At 35.4% G+C, this 12,342-nt stretch overlaps 2 protein-coding genes across 2 annotated transcripts; both read left to right on the forward strand.

The window, feature by feature from the left end:
- Positions 1 to 767: 767 nt before the first annotated feature.
- LOC128558224 (uncharacterized) lies at positions 768 to 3,648 on the forward strand. Its single transcript, XM_053547099.1, has 2 exons — positions 768 to 1,215; positions 3,212 to 3,648. The coding sequence occupies exons 1-2, from the start codon at positions 768 to 770 to the stop codon at positions 3,646 to 3,648; spliced, it is 885 nt and encodes a 294-aa protein (XP_053403074.1).
- A 4,220-nt stretch (positions 3,649 to 7,868) lies between these two features.
- On the forward strand, positions 7,869 to 11,586 carry LOC123555503 (uncharacterized). Its single transcript, XM_053549006.1, has 2 exons — positions 7,869 to 8,347; positions 11,082 to 11,586. The coding sequence occupies exons 1-2, from the start codon at positions 7,900 to 7,902 to the stop codon at positions 11,504 to 11,506; spliced, it is 873 nt and encodes a 290-aa protein (XP_053404981.1). The 5' UTR covers positions 7,869 to 7,899; the 3' UTR covers positions 11,507 to 11,586.
- The last annotated feature ends 756 nt before the right edge of the window (positions 11,587 to 12,342 follow it).

Genomic DNA, 12,342 nt, shown 5'->3' on the forward strand with positions numbered 1-12,342 from the left:
ATTTGTATAGATCCCAATGTTTACCGTTTGATCTGTTGCCTTTCACAGTCATTTTTCAAAAACAAACTGTAAATCTAACAAATAAGACACTATGAATATTGATGTATGACTAAATCAGTCTGAATATTTCACTACTCGTTCAAAAGAAACGTGTCCAAAGGTAAGGCTCACCCAGAGGTCAGTGATTAAATAAAATATGTGTTTTACTGGTCATTGATATTAGGTATAAATTTGTAACTTGGCATTAGTAGCAGAAGTACTTGACTACATAAGATTATTTTCGACTTTTGAAAACAATGATAAAGTTTTATACCATTTTATTGTTTCAACAATTTTTATCATCACTTGTATGAGGGAGGTCATAAAATGTGTAATTTTTATGTTGTTTAATCTATTTCCCATATGCAACATGCGCATGTCACTGCTATTGTTAGCCGAAAAATACATGAACGGTTGATTCTAAAAAACCGGACGGGTTGTTGACAATTATACTGCTACATGTACCTTGGCGAACTTCACCAAGTTGTGAGTTTGACACTTCCCAAGACATGTGTTCTGTTGGCTGAGTACCTTATAAGATTGGTTTGTTGATGTATCAAAACAATCTGTAAGTCAGTCATTGGATTTTGTGCTACCATATTTGACTTTCCAAATCATAGATAAACATTCTGAGATACGTGTAACGTTCCATGTCAAGTACTGTCGTTATCTCAAAAGGGTCATAGACAGGTCTTCTTACATGAATCATAACCTATTTGCAGTTCAAAATGCTGAGACATAAAATGGAGTTTATGTTACTGATAATAGTATTTATAAATTCTGTGTCTTCTTCACTGACTGAGGATGTTAATAACAAATTCAGGATAGCACCAGAAAGCAGAGATTTTAAAGAATTGAAACAGTACGTGGCTACAAGTATAACACATATGGCTGCAAAACATGCTGATGATATACAAGGACTCAAGAACTTAATCGATACCCAAGGAAGGCAAATACAAACACTTCAGTCGGATAACTTAGCATATGTTTCTATCATACGTGAACTGAAGAAGGAAATCGAAGAAATGAAAACAAATGGCGTTAAAGTCGAATGTGATACCAGTGCAAATAAGATGAAATCATCTGAAGAATCAGTTATTGCAGCCAATACTGTTGACCAACGGAGATCGGAATCAGCGCAAAATTTAAGATCTTCTACCTTAAAGGAAAGCAGAGGTTAGGGAAAATCCTTTTTATCTTTTTCTTTTATTTCAAATAAACATGGAAAAAGACACTGGTATAAATGATTCACCTAAATGTAACAATTATATATTAAAAACGACATGCTTTGTCAAAAGTTGATAGTGGTGTAAATATTTTAACAAGATAATTTCATGGCTGATTGCCATGTCGTAAAAGTACAGTATATATAGCTTTTCTTCAAAGTTGCAACGCAAGCAACAATTGTAATAAATCAGATTTAAAAGTTTAAACTACAATTTCACGCTAAGGAATGTCTGTCACACGAAGAATAGGATTCGGATAATTCGGATCCTCTGTAATGGATTTGTGAGCATGTATCATGGGTTTCAGGGCAAATTCTGAGTTACTTCCCGTCCGTATAAACGATAGTTTAGAATTTCTTATATTAATACGCCTGGTCAAATTTTTAACTTGTTTTTGACAATTTAGTTTTTTACTTATTTTGCAACCGAAATGCGCTCGTTTACTGATACATGAAATGTATGTTACATATACGATGACATATTTAGGACAATCATTTATTTTCTTAACAATCAAATTATTTTGTGCGCATGGCATCTTATCTCGAGCGCACGAAATCTTATATATACGATGTTATTTAAACTTCATACAAGTACATAAACTTCCAAATATTGAAGGACAGTGCACATAATTGGTCATCTATATTAGAAATTAAACGAACATAGTGCGGCTTACTGCATGTTAGAATAGTAACAAAATTGCAATGTCGTACGCACTAGATACCATGTCCAGCGCACGAAATAAAATGTCGTGAGCACGAAATAAGATGCCGTGCGAACGAGATAATATTTCTGGTTCTGGCACTCGAGGGAAGATGTCGTGCGCCCGAGATAGGACGTCGTGCGCACGAGATAAAATGTCGAGTGCACGAGATTATTATTATACCAGATTTATATAGCACCCTTTTCATGATCAATTTCACGTTCAAAGGCGCTTTACATAGTTCAAATGCAGCCACACAGGGCACATAATTCATCCTCTACTAGTACAGACACAGAGCGATCTGACCAGAGGGACAGAATGAGACAAAGCCCCCATGACAGAGAGATCAGAACTCAGATACAGGCTTGTCCGGCTAACTTAGCCTAGCTCGTTGCGAATAGACAGCCTGGTCTTTAATGTGCCCAGTGTATAGCACTGATATAGTACACCTCTAGTTGGGTGGGAAACACTGAAATGCGTTTCTGAAAATTCCCGAGTAGCTGCCGGGAATCGAACCCCCGATCTGAGGATTGATAAGGTGTGGTGGACTCGAGATGAGATGTCGTGCGCACGGGGTAAGATATCGAGCGCACGAGATGGTATTTCGAGCGCACGAGATAAGATGTAAAGCGCCCGATATGATATTTCGGGTTCTCGAGAAAAGATGTCGTGCGAACGAGATAAAATGTCAAGCGCCGCTCGAGAAAAAATGCCGTTCGCTTGAGATAAGATGTCGCGCGCACGAGGTAAGATTTTGACCTTGCGAGATAATATTTCGAACGGACGAGATAAGATTTCATGCGCTCGAGATAAGCTGTCGTACCTACGATATAATTTAATCTTAAAGCAGCATATTAAAATGCATGTACTAAACATACCACAATACTTATATGTATCTCGGACGAATTTTCAATAACGAAAATGTCCAAAATACCCATATTTATTAGTTATAAATCTGTCAAACTGTTGACAGAAACCTGTGGCAAAGAGAAGTTGACCGTCATGAAACTCGTAATATTTAAGACAAAAATATGGGAAACGGTGTACTTTGCTATTCATATAATCTTTTCAATGCTTGCCACGTATTTGAGACCGAAAAAACAACAACAATATTTTGTCAAAATTAAGTTAAAAATTGAAAAGAGACGTATCATTATGTAAAATACTAACCTACTTTCGTTTTTGTGTTATTGAAATAAGCCAGAAGCGCTCTAAATGCATTAATTTATTTTTAATTTTGTTCTAGGTCATCAAAACAGTATACAAAAGTCAATCGTTAGGACTAAAGTGGCCTTCTTTGCTTCGATTACAAATGATATTCATCACTTAGGAGAAGATCAGAATATTGTGTTTGACCACGCTGTCACAAATATTGGCAATGCATATAACCAGCACCATGGGACGTTTGTGGCACCAGTCGGTGGGACGTACGCATTCTTTGTGACGTTACTGCGACTTGGTGAATCTACTTTTGGACATTTTGTGGTGAATGGGGCAGTCGTGGCAAAGTTAATGTTAAAAGATGGACTGGGTGCGTCACAGATCATTGTCGTTAACCTTAGCACAGGCGACGACGTCTCGGTTCAAAATACAGACACAGACAGAGGGTTTTTTGGAGATCGGTACTGCACATTTAGCGGATTTCTGTTGAATGAAGATCTTCAGCGCATTTCTTTTGAATGAAGATATTTCGGACACCACTCAAATTGTCGGTTAAATGCTATAACTGATCTTGAAATAACCTGTTTATAAATAAATGACAGGCATAGAAAATAGTATTTAAGATTATCACTTGTTAGGGAGGATTTTGAAGGACCTGGTGTTATACCAAATGAAATTTTATAACTATTCAACGATTAGCATACTTGATTCTAGAAGCGATTTTCTACTTTTTATTTTTGTGTAAATACTTTTCTACTGTGTACATTTCCGTAACTGTCATGTCATTGTTTTGCAAAGATCTTTTAAGATCTTGTAAGCGCCGTACATCTGCGTAAAATCAAGGTAATGTCAAGTTGACAACCCCTGTAAATATGGCAGTAATCCCACAATGTCTGTCACCAAATAAAATTCACAATAATGTTTGAATAGTGGCACTGGCGCAACTTCAGGATCAAATTGTTGCAGTGTGTTCATGTTGTATATAACTCCTTCATTTATTTAAAATGAGTGTCAAAGTTGCTTCAGTACCAATACTGGCTGTGGTATATAACTCAGATGTTTGAACGCAAGTGTGTTCAATTTCCATATGTACATTTGACTTTGAACCCAGAGCTGTCTGGTTTATGACAGTTTAAATCAATAACATCATAGCTTCTAATTTCCAGTTTCGAATGAAAGTTTCGTTTTTAGATATATGACGTGAGGTGTAATCATAATCATATGCTTTGATCTATGCATAGAACTGCTATCCGCCTCATTGTATCCTCCTTAGCGCTTACAATTTTCTTCAAGCGCAAGTAGACACCGTCGATTATATGCAAAAAGACGTTAAACCCGAACATACACGCTAAAACTATCTTCGTAATGTTTCAGAGTCGAAATAACCTGTTTGAGTTATTCTGTCCCTCCATCATGTTACTTTTTGGGATTCTCTGCTGTTTCTTTCCTCCTATATAGAAGGCTTTCTATTCGGCAACATGGCTGGCGGAATCTCATACTGACACGCACTTCCGACTTTACAAAGACGTCAATAAATTGATCTTTAACCAATATTTCACGACCGAAAGTCTAGGCATTTTGATATATCAAGTCATCTAGATAGTCGGATATCCTGTTCCAGATCGGCAACATTTTGGTAGCAGTTGGTAGTTTCCAGCCTTAGATGCGAATTGGCCGGGGTCGAAATCTTAAAATAAAGGTAAGTGTCAAAACTGAAGGCCCTGTTTTCATTCAAAATGAAATTCAATGCGGATTTTGTGATTTTGTGTGAAGGGGGAAGAAACTGACTGGTTGGTTCTTTCCCCTAGTATATATGTGTCTGCATGTGTGAATAATGGTGAATAAAAGGTGAAGGAGGAAGAAACTGACTGGTTGGTTCTTTCCTCCCTAGTGCTGTGTGATGGACATTTAAAAACTTCTAACAAGTTTTCAGCCGACCTGAACGAAATTAGTGTCCTGAAGTTGGTCAGATCCGAAAGTGCGAATATTGATGGCTGTCTCTATGTGCAAATGTCAAAACAAATTCAATAAGGAGTACTGAAAAAAGTAATCAGTAATCAGTTGACAGATAGTTTTGTTATGCAGAATAGGTACAGGAGAGGCTTGTGTTCAAGGCACTGTGCATTATTGGACTCCTGCTTTTCCCATAACTTTTTTTGCCACAAGGCCAAATATTGCAATATTTTTGAAAATTTGTCCATATTTTCGCGAACCTATGTTTCCCTATTAGCTACCTATGGACTACAGAGTCTTATAAATGGTAAATATTTCTACTGGATTTTAAGAAAGCATACAATTATATAATAACTATTTGCTTTATTTCTTTCAAATCTCATTGTTTAGTTGACTTCTGCTGAATCGAAGAAAGACGGGCTTCGACTGGCTTGCGAAAAATCCAAAAACTGGCATCTGCTACCTTTATATAGTTTTCTTTTGTCTACATCTTAACTGAACTCTACATAATTCGCTTTGACCGATTTTCGTCGGCATATAATGCATTATTTCTGAAAATGATTTCAATGTGTATCCAGCCCCATATGATGACTAATGCTTAAGACCCTAGGTCGTATTTGAGCTTTTTTAAAAATGTTCGCGATATGTTGAAAATAAACTCCGATGAAAACTTTGGATGCAATTCACAGCATGTGAAATGTGCATAATTGTAACAGTAAAATACCAGGAGCAGTAGCAGGTAATACTGATGTCATTGTTTTTGGTAGCTATAACAGTAATAGCAAACATACTTTTGATATAGTAAAAGTATTAATACATATAATACTGCTATAAGGTTCCAGTAGTAGTAACATGCTCTACTGGTAACATCTTGCTGGTGCGCTTGTGCGCTGGAGCAGGCACTATATAATTCTTATAAACGAGTGTGATTAATCTCGAACCTTTTGACCTGGTGATGTCTTCGATTTACAATTGTTTGCCTAAATTCAACTGTTCCAGCATCTCGAAAGTTCATTTTGAGATATCAATTTCTAAAAGTTTTCAATTGTTCTACTCGTTAAAATTAATAGTCAAAGTTTTCAATTATTCTACTCGTAAAATATTAAGTATTAATTTGTAATGATATGCATAGCTCTATTTTTGTTCAAATGTTAGTTAGAACATCGTTTAACTGAGGCGACGCATTATTAAAATCAATCCAACATATATACATAATAGTTGTCTTTGGAGAGTAAATATTATTATTTGCAAGTGCGAACTAACCGGTGTATTTATATTAGCTGATAGCCAAAAATCTAAGCATCTGTTCTTCGGCCCTAGGACAGTTTTCTATTATTATTGACCGGCAAGCCATTCAATAAATCTACTATTACATGACTACTTATACAAATCGCCGGTCCATAATTTTGGCTATTGACCGGTCTATAGTTCAACACAGATTTACTGGGCTAAAGTCAAACTAGAAAAAAAAACATTGAAATTGTTTTCCGAAGTTCTGCAGGCCTCTGTAAATAGTTTTTTACCATAGACCGGCTATTCAATCAATAAGTGTACACTTTTTTCTCTTACTGGATTTCTGATTATTTTTCAAGCATTAAAATAATTTTTTGTGTGAAACAATGATGTGTAGATCTATCTAATCTCAGTTCAAAGTTAATTTTCTCATCTTCTTTACATTTATTTTCTCCTCCGTTTTCTCACTTCTTTGATCAGAAATTAATAAGTTTTAAAGCATATTCTTTTTTTATCATCCATAGTTAAAAAGTAATCATAGACATATAAACCTATCACTTTGTTTACAGAGCTGTTAATTTGACTTCATGTGGAACGGGCCATTTGTATATGTTACTTTTGTGTTCATACTATTGTACATATGCCTAATAACAAATACAAAAAAATATAATTAAACTACTAATAGGTGTACACTACATCATTTTTTTCTGCTTCGTTTCATATATTGGTTACAGACCTATAAAAAGATTAAAAAAGACTTACTTTTAGATTTAATATATAAGTTTTCTAATATTGTTATAGTCATACACTAGAAAATTATTATACTCATAAAATCACTCAGCAATGTTTGTTTGAAGTTGAAACAATGCGGTCTTAATATATTTGTATAGATCCCAAACATTACTGTTTCACCTATTGCGTTACAGTCATTTTCTAAATACTAACTGCTAATAATCTAACAAATAAGACACTATGAATAATTCACTGTTCGTTCAAAAGAAACTTGTCAAAAGGTCAGGCTCACTCACAGGTAACATTTGTTTTACTGGTCATTGATATTAGGTATAGATTTGTAACTTGGCATTAGTGGCACAAGTTCTTGACTACATGAGATTGTTTTTTAACCTATTAAAACAAAGATAAAGTTTTATACCATTTTACTGTTTCAACAATAAAGGTCATAAAGTGTATAATTTATAAGTTGTTTAATCTATTTACCATTTGCAACATGCTAATGTCATGAATTCTGATAGTCGAAAATGCAACGGTTGACTCTCTAAACAGACCGAACGGGTTGTTGACAATTATATTGTGTTACCTCGGCAAACTTCACCAAGTTGTGAATTTGACACTTCCCCAAGACATGTGTTCCGTTGGCTGAGTACCTTATAAGATTGGTTTGCTGATGTATCAAAACATTTTGAAAGTCAGACATTGGATTTTGTGTTACCATATTTCACTTTCCAAATCATAGATAAACTTTTTGATATATGTATAACGGTCCATGTCAATCGCTGTCGTTATCTCAAAAGTAGTCTTAGACAGGCGTTCTTATATGAATCATCATTAACATATTTGCAGTCGAAAATGCTGAGACATAAAATGGAGTTTGTGTTACTGAAAATATTATTTTGGAATTTTGTGTCTTCTTCACTGGCTGATGATGTTAATAACAAACTTAAGATAGCAAAAGAAAGCAGAGATTTTGAAGAATTGAAAGAGTACGTGGCTACAGGTATGACACATATGGCCGCAAAACACGCTAATGACATGCAAGGACTCAAGAACTTAATCGAAACCCAAGGAAGGCAAATACAAACACTTCAGTCGGATAACTTAGCATATGTTTCTATCATACGTGAACTGAAGAAGGAAATCGAAGAAATGAAAACAAATTGCGCTAAAATCGAATGTGATGCCAATTCAAATAAGAAGAAATCAACTGAAAAATCAGTTATTGCAGCCGATACTGTTGACGAACGGAGATCAAAATCAGCGCAAAATCAAGGATCTGCTACCTTAAAAGAACGCGAAGGTTAGGGAAAATCCTTTTTTATTTACAACTTCAAACAAACAGGGATAAGGATACTGGTAAAAATATATGAAACTGATAAGACAGTTATATATCAAATAGCTAGATTGAAAACGAATGACTTTATCAACAGTTGATAGCGGTGTAAATATTTCCACCCGATAATTTCATAGCTGAGGGCCATGTCGTAAAAAAAAACAGTATATATATTTTTTGCAACGCAAGCAACATATGTTTTCACATAAACAACTACAGTTTTCACGCTTAGCAATGTCGGTCACACGAAGAATCGTTAACGGATCTGTGAGCAAAGTAACACGGGTTTCAGAACGATTTCTGAGTTACTTGCCGTCATTGAAAACGAAAGTAGTTTAGAATTTCTTCTTAAATTGATACGCCTGTTCAATATTTTAACTTGTTTTTGACAATTTAGTTTTGACTTACTTTTGTAACTGAAATGCGCTCGTTAACTGATACATGAAATGTCTGTCACATTTGGTGGTATGTTTAGGACATGCATATATTTCCTTTAAAATTCAATTATTTCGTGTGCACGACATCATATCTCGAACGCACGTCATCTTATGTCGAGCGCACGAGCCCTTTGTTATATTGAGGTCATCAGTAAAAGTAGATAATTAGGGTCCCGCTTATTCCAATGTTATTTAAACTTCCCACAAAAAAAAAGAGCAGTGCACATAATTGGTTATCCTATCTTCAAAATTAAACGAACATAATGATGCTTACTGCATGTTAGAATAGGAATAGTAAAGAAAAAACGCTGTTCGGATGATAGTATCAATTTGCACATTTTTCGTAGAAATTATAAAATTTGATGTATGCCTGGGAAACAGGGATTTTTTTTAATCTTTATTTCTTATCAGTTACTGCCCTGTAAACCCGTGAAACGATTATCAGTATAAACGAAACAAAAGCAATAACGGTAATAATTGCATGTTTTTACTGATGACATGACTTAAGGGCCCCAAAATATATCAATCAGATGTCGAGCGCACGAGATAAGATGTCGTGCCCACGAGATAAGATGTTATGAGCACGAGATAAGATGTAAAACGCACGAGATAATACTTTGAGCGCGCGGGTAAAGATGTCGTGCGCTCAAGATAAGATGTCAAGCGCACGAGATAAGATGTCGTTCGCACGAGATAAGATACCGTGTGCTCCAGACAAGCTGTCGTGTGCACGAGATAACTTGATCTTTAAAGAAATAATGTTACCCTTTTGGTTCTTTTACTTCTAAACTAGAATTGCAGCTAATATGCTTGAACCACAACACTGGTACAGTTCATCATTTTATTTCTTTTTACTTCACAATTTATAGCATAAGGTTGCAGGGCAGGGTACACCGAAATGATAATACAAGTATCCTAAGTGTCGACAATGTCGTGATCCTGAAAGTAAACAATAAATCACACTAAATACTTATGACCTTAAAGATACATAAGCGGTAATATGAACTAAAACAATAGTAATCCGGACAGACTTAATGACAATTATTTTTCAGTCAGTTATCATACTCCGACAGGAGTATTACACCAAATTTGAATACAAACTCTCACAGGAAAAGGTCAGGTTCGACTCCGTATCAGGCATCCGGTTTCATACAAATATTTGTAACATAGTATATTGTGTATTTCATAATAACTCTAAAAATATACAACGTACATCAGCAAGTAGCCATCTAAGTATTACCTTAAATAAGCCTTTTACAATCATACCGATTGTGGATCGAATCAATACTCACACCGTCTCTACAACTTCTCTGTACTCTATCCAACAACCTCTCTCGTGAAGGTGCTCTTATGCCAAGTGCAACTAAGTACCATAGACTGAGATCCTTTATTGTTATTGCATAGGTATTAATTAGGTTTAAGAATAAGATTATAGAAAGTAAGACAGTTAAGAATGCCGCCATCTTGGAAACTATATACATGTACAATTACATGTATTCCAAATATTTCATTACTTATAAAATACCAGAAATAAGATTGCAGTCCATATTTAAACAAATAAAAACAAGAGTAAACCATTCCTAACCTGTAACAATGACCATTATAGCACGAAACAATCAAATTGGGGAACCAAATGAACATGCCCGTCCTCCTCTACAACTGACTAGGAACTGATCTCACGTGACGCTTATAACAATGATAAAAGGCGGGAGAATTGCCCATGATTGTCCAATGGAGATAACTAGTACTGGATTATGCAAATAATCCAACCTGGTTACAATAATGCATGTCATAAACATACCAGAAGAATTTTCGATAACGAAATTGTTCAAATTATCCATATTTATCTGTAATGAATTTGTCAAACTGCTGACAGAAACATGTGCCAAAGAGAAGTGGACAGTCATGCAACTCGTGATATTTAAGAAAAAAATGGCATTATGTGTACTTCGCTATTCATATAATCTTATTAATGTTTGTCACATATTTGGGACCGAAACAAAACAAAAACAACAATATATTGTCAAAATTAAGTGAAAAACTGAAAAGACGCATCATTATGCGAAATTCTAATCTGCTTTCGTTTTCAATGACAGCAAATTGAACAGAAATCTTCATTAACCCCGTGACAATTTGCTCACAAATCCATTATCAAGGCTCGTCCGAAACAATTTTTTCGTTTGACCGATATCCCTGAGCACGTTATTGATATATGTAAGAAGTGCGCTAAATGCATCAAATATTCATTTTTTGTTTTGTTGTAGGTCATCAAAACCGTATACGAACGTCAGTCGTATGGACTGAAGTGGCCTTCTTTGCTTGGATTACAAATGATATTCATCACTTACGAAAAGATCAGGATATTGTGTTTGACCACGTTGATGTAAATATTGGCAATGCATATAACCAGCACCATGGGAATTTTGTGGCACCAGTCGGCGGGACGTACGTATTCTCTGTGACGTTACTGCATTTTGGTGAACTTGCTTATGGACATTTTGTGGTGAATAGGGCAGTTGCGGCAAAGTTAATGTTAAAATCTGGACAGGGTGCGTCACAGACCATTGTCGTTAACCTTAGCACAGGCGATGACGTCTCGGTTCAAAATACAGCAACAGACAGAGGGTTTAATGGAGATCGGTACTGCACATTCAGCGGGTTTCTGTTGAATGAAGCTCACAGATCCTGAAATAGAAGTTTTAACTTTAAATAAATGACAGACATTCAAAATAGTATTTTAGTTCATCTGATTTATTTTATTACTTGTTAGCGAGGATAGGATTTTGTTTGGTCAACCCATTTTACATATCTGTCAGATAGGTTATCTTCGCAAAGATCTTGCTTTCATGTAAGCGTCGTGCAACTGCGTAAAGTCATGGTCGTGTCAACCCCTATTAGTATGACAGTGATCCCACAGTTTATGTCACCAAATAAAATTCACAATAACGTTTGAAAAATAGCACTAACTAGTGCAACTTTGGGATCAAATTGTTGCAGTGTGAACAGGCTGTATATAACTTCAGTCATTGGAAATGAGTGTCAGAGTTGCTCAGGTACATATGGCAGCGTCCTGGTGCCAGGAGAGAGATTTAAATTTGTGTTATATACGACTTAATATATCCTACGTAGGACTTAGTATCTCTTAGGTAGGTGTTAGTATCTCCTACATAGGAGATATTAAGTACTACATAGGAGTCATATATATAAATCTGGTATAATAATAATTATAATAATATCAATAGGACAAATAACTTGCATCTCGTCAGTACTGGCTGTGGTATATAACTCAGATGTTTAAACGCAACTGTTTTCGGTTTTCATATGTACATCTGACTCTGAACTTTGAGCTGTCTGGTTTATGACAGTTTAAATCAAAATGATCATAGTTTCTAATTTCCGGTTTAGAATGAAAGTATAGTCCTTTAGATGTATTATCATAATTTATGGTCGATGAGGTTTGATCATAACCATATGCACTGGTCTATACATAGAGCTGCTATCTGCCTCATTAGTAGGGCTGGACGA

This window comes from Mercenaria mercenaria, chromosome 7 (assembly GCF_021730395.1).
Source record: "Mercenaria mercenaria strain notata chromosome 7, MADL_Memer_1, whole genome shotgun sequence".
NCBI classification, from domain to species: Eukaryota; Metazoa; Mollusca; class Bivalvia; order Venerida; family Veneridae; genus Mercenaria; species Mercenaria mercenaria.

What these genes read in the sequence shown, in the direction of transcription:
- LOC128558224 (XM_053547099.1), top strand. Translation starts at nt 768, where the DNA reads ATGCTGAGACATAAAATGGAGTTTATGTTACTGATAATAGTATTTATA. An exon ending in TACCTTAAAGGAAAGCAGAG is followed by an intron (nt 1,216 to 3,211) that starts GTTAGGGAAAAT and finishes ATTTTGTTCTAG; the next exon opens with GTCATCAAAACAGTATACAA.
- LOC123555503 (XM_053549006.1), top strand. Translation starts at nt 7,900, where the DNA reads ATGCTGAGACATAAAATGGAGTTTGTGTTACTGAAAATATTATTTTGG. An exon ending in TACCTTAAAAGAACGCGAAG is followed by an intron (nt 8,348 to 11,081) that starts GTTAGGGAAAAT and finishes GTTTTGTTGTAG; the next exon opens with GTCATCAAAACCGTATACGA.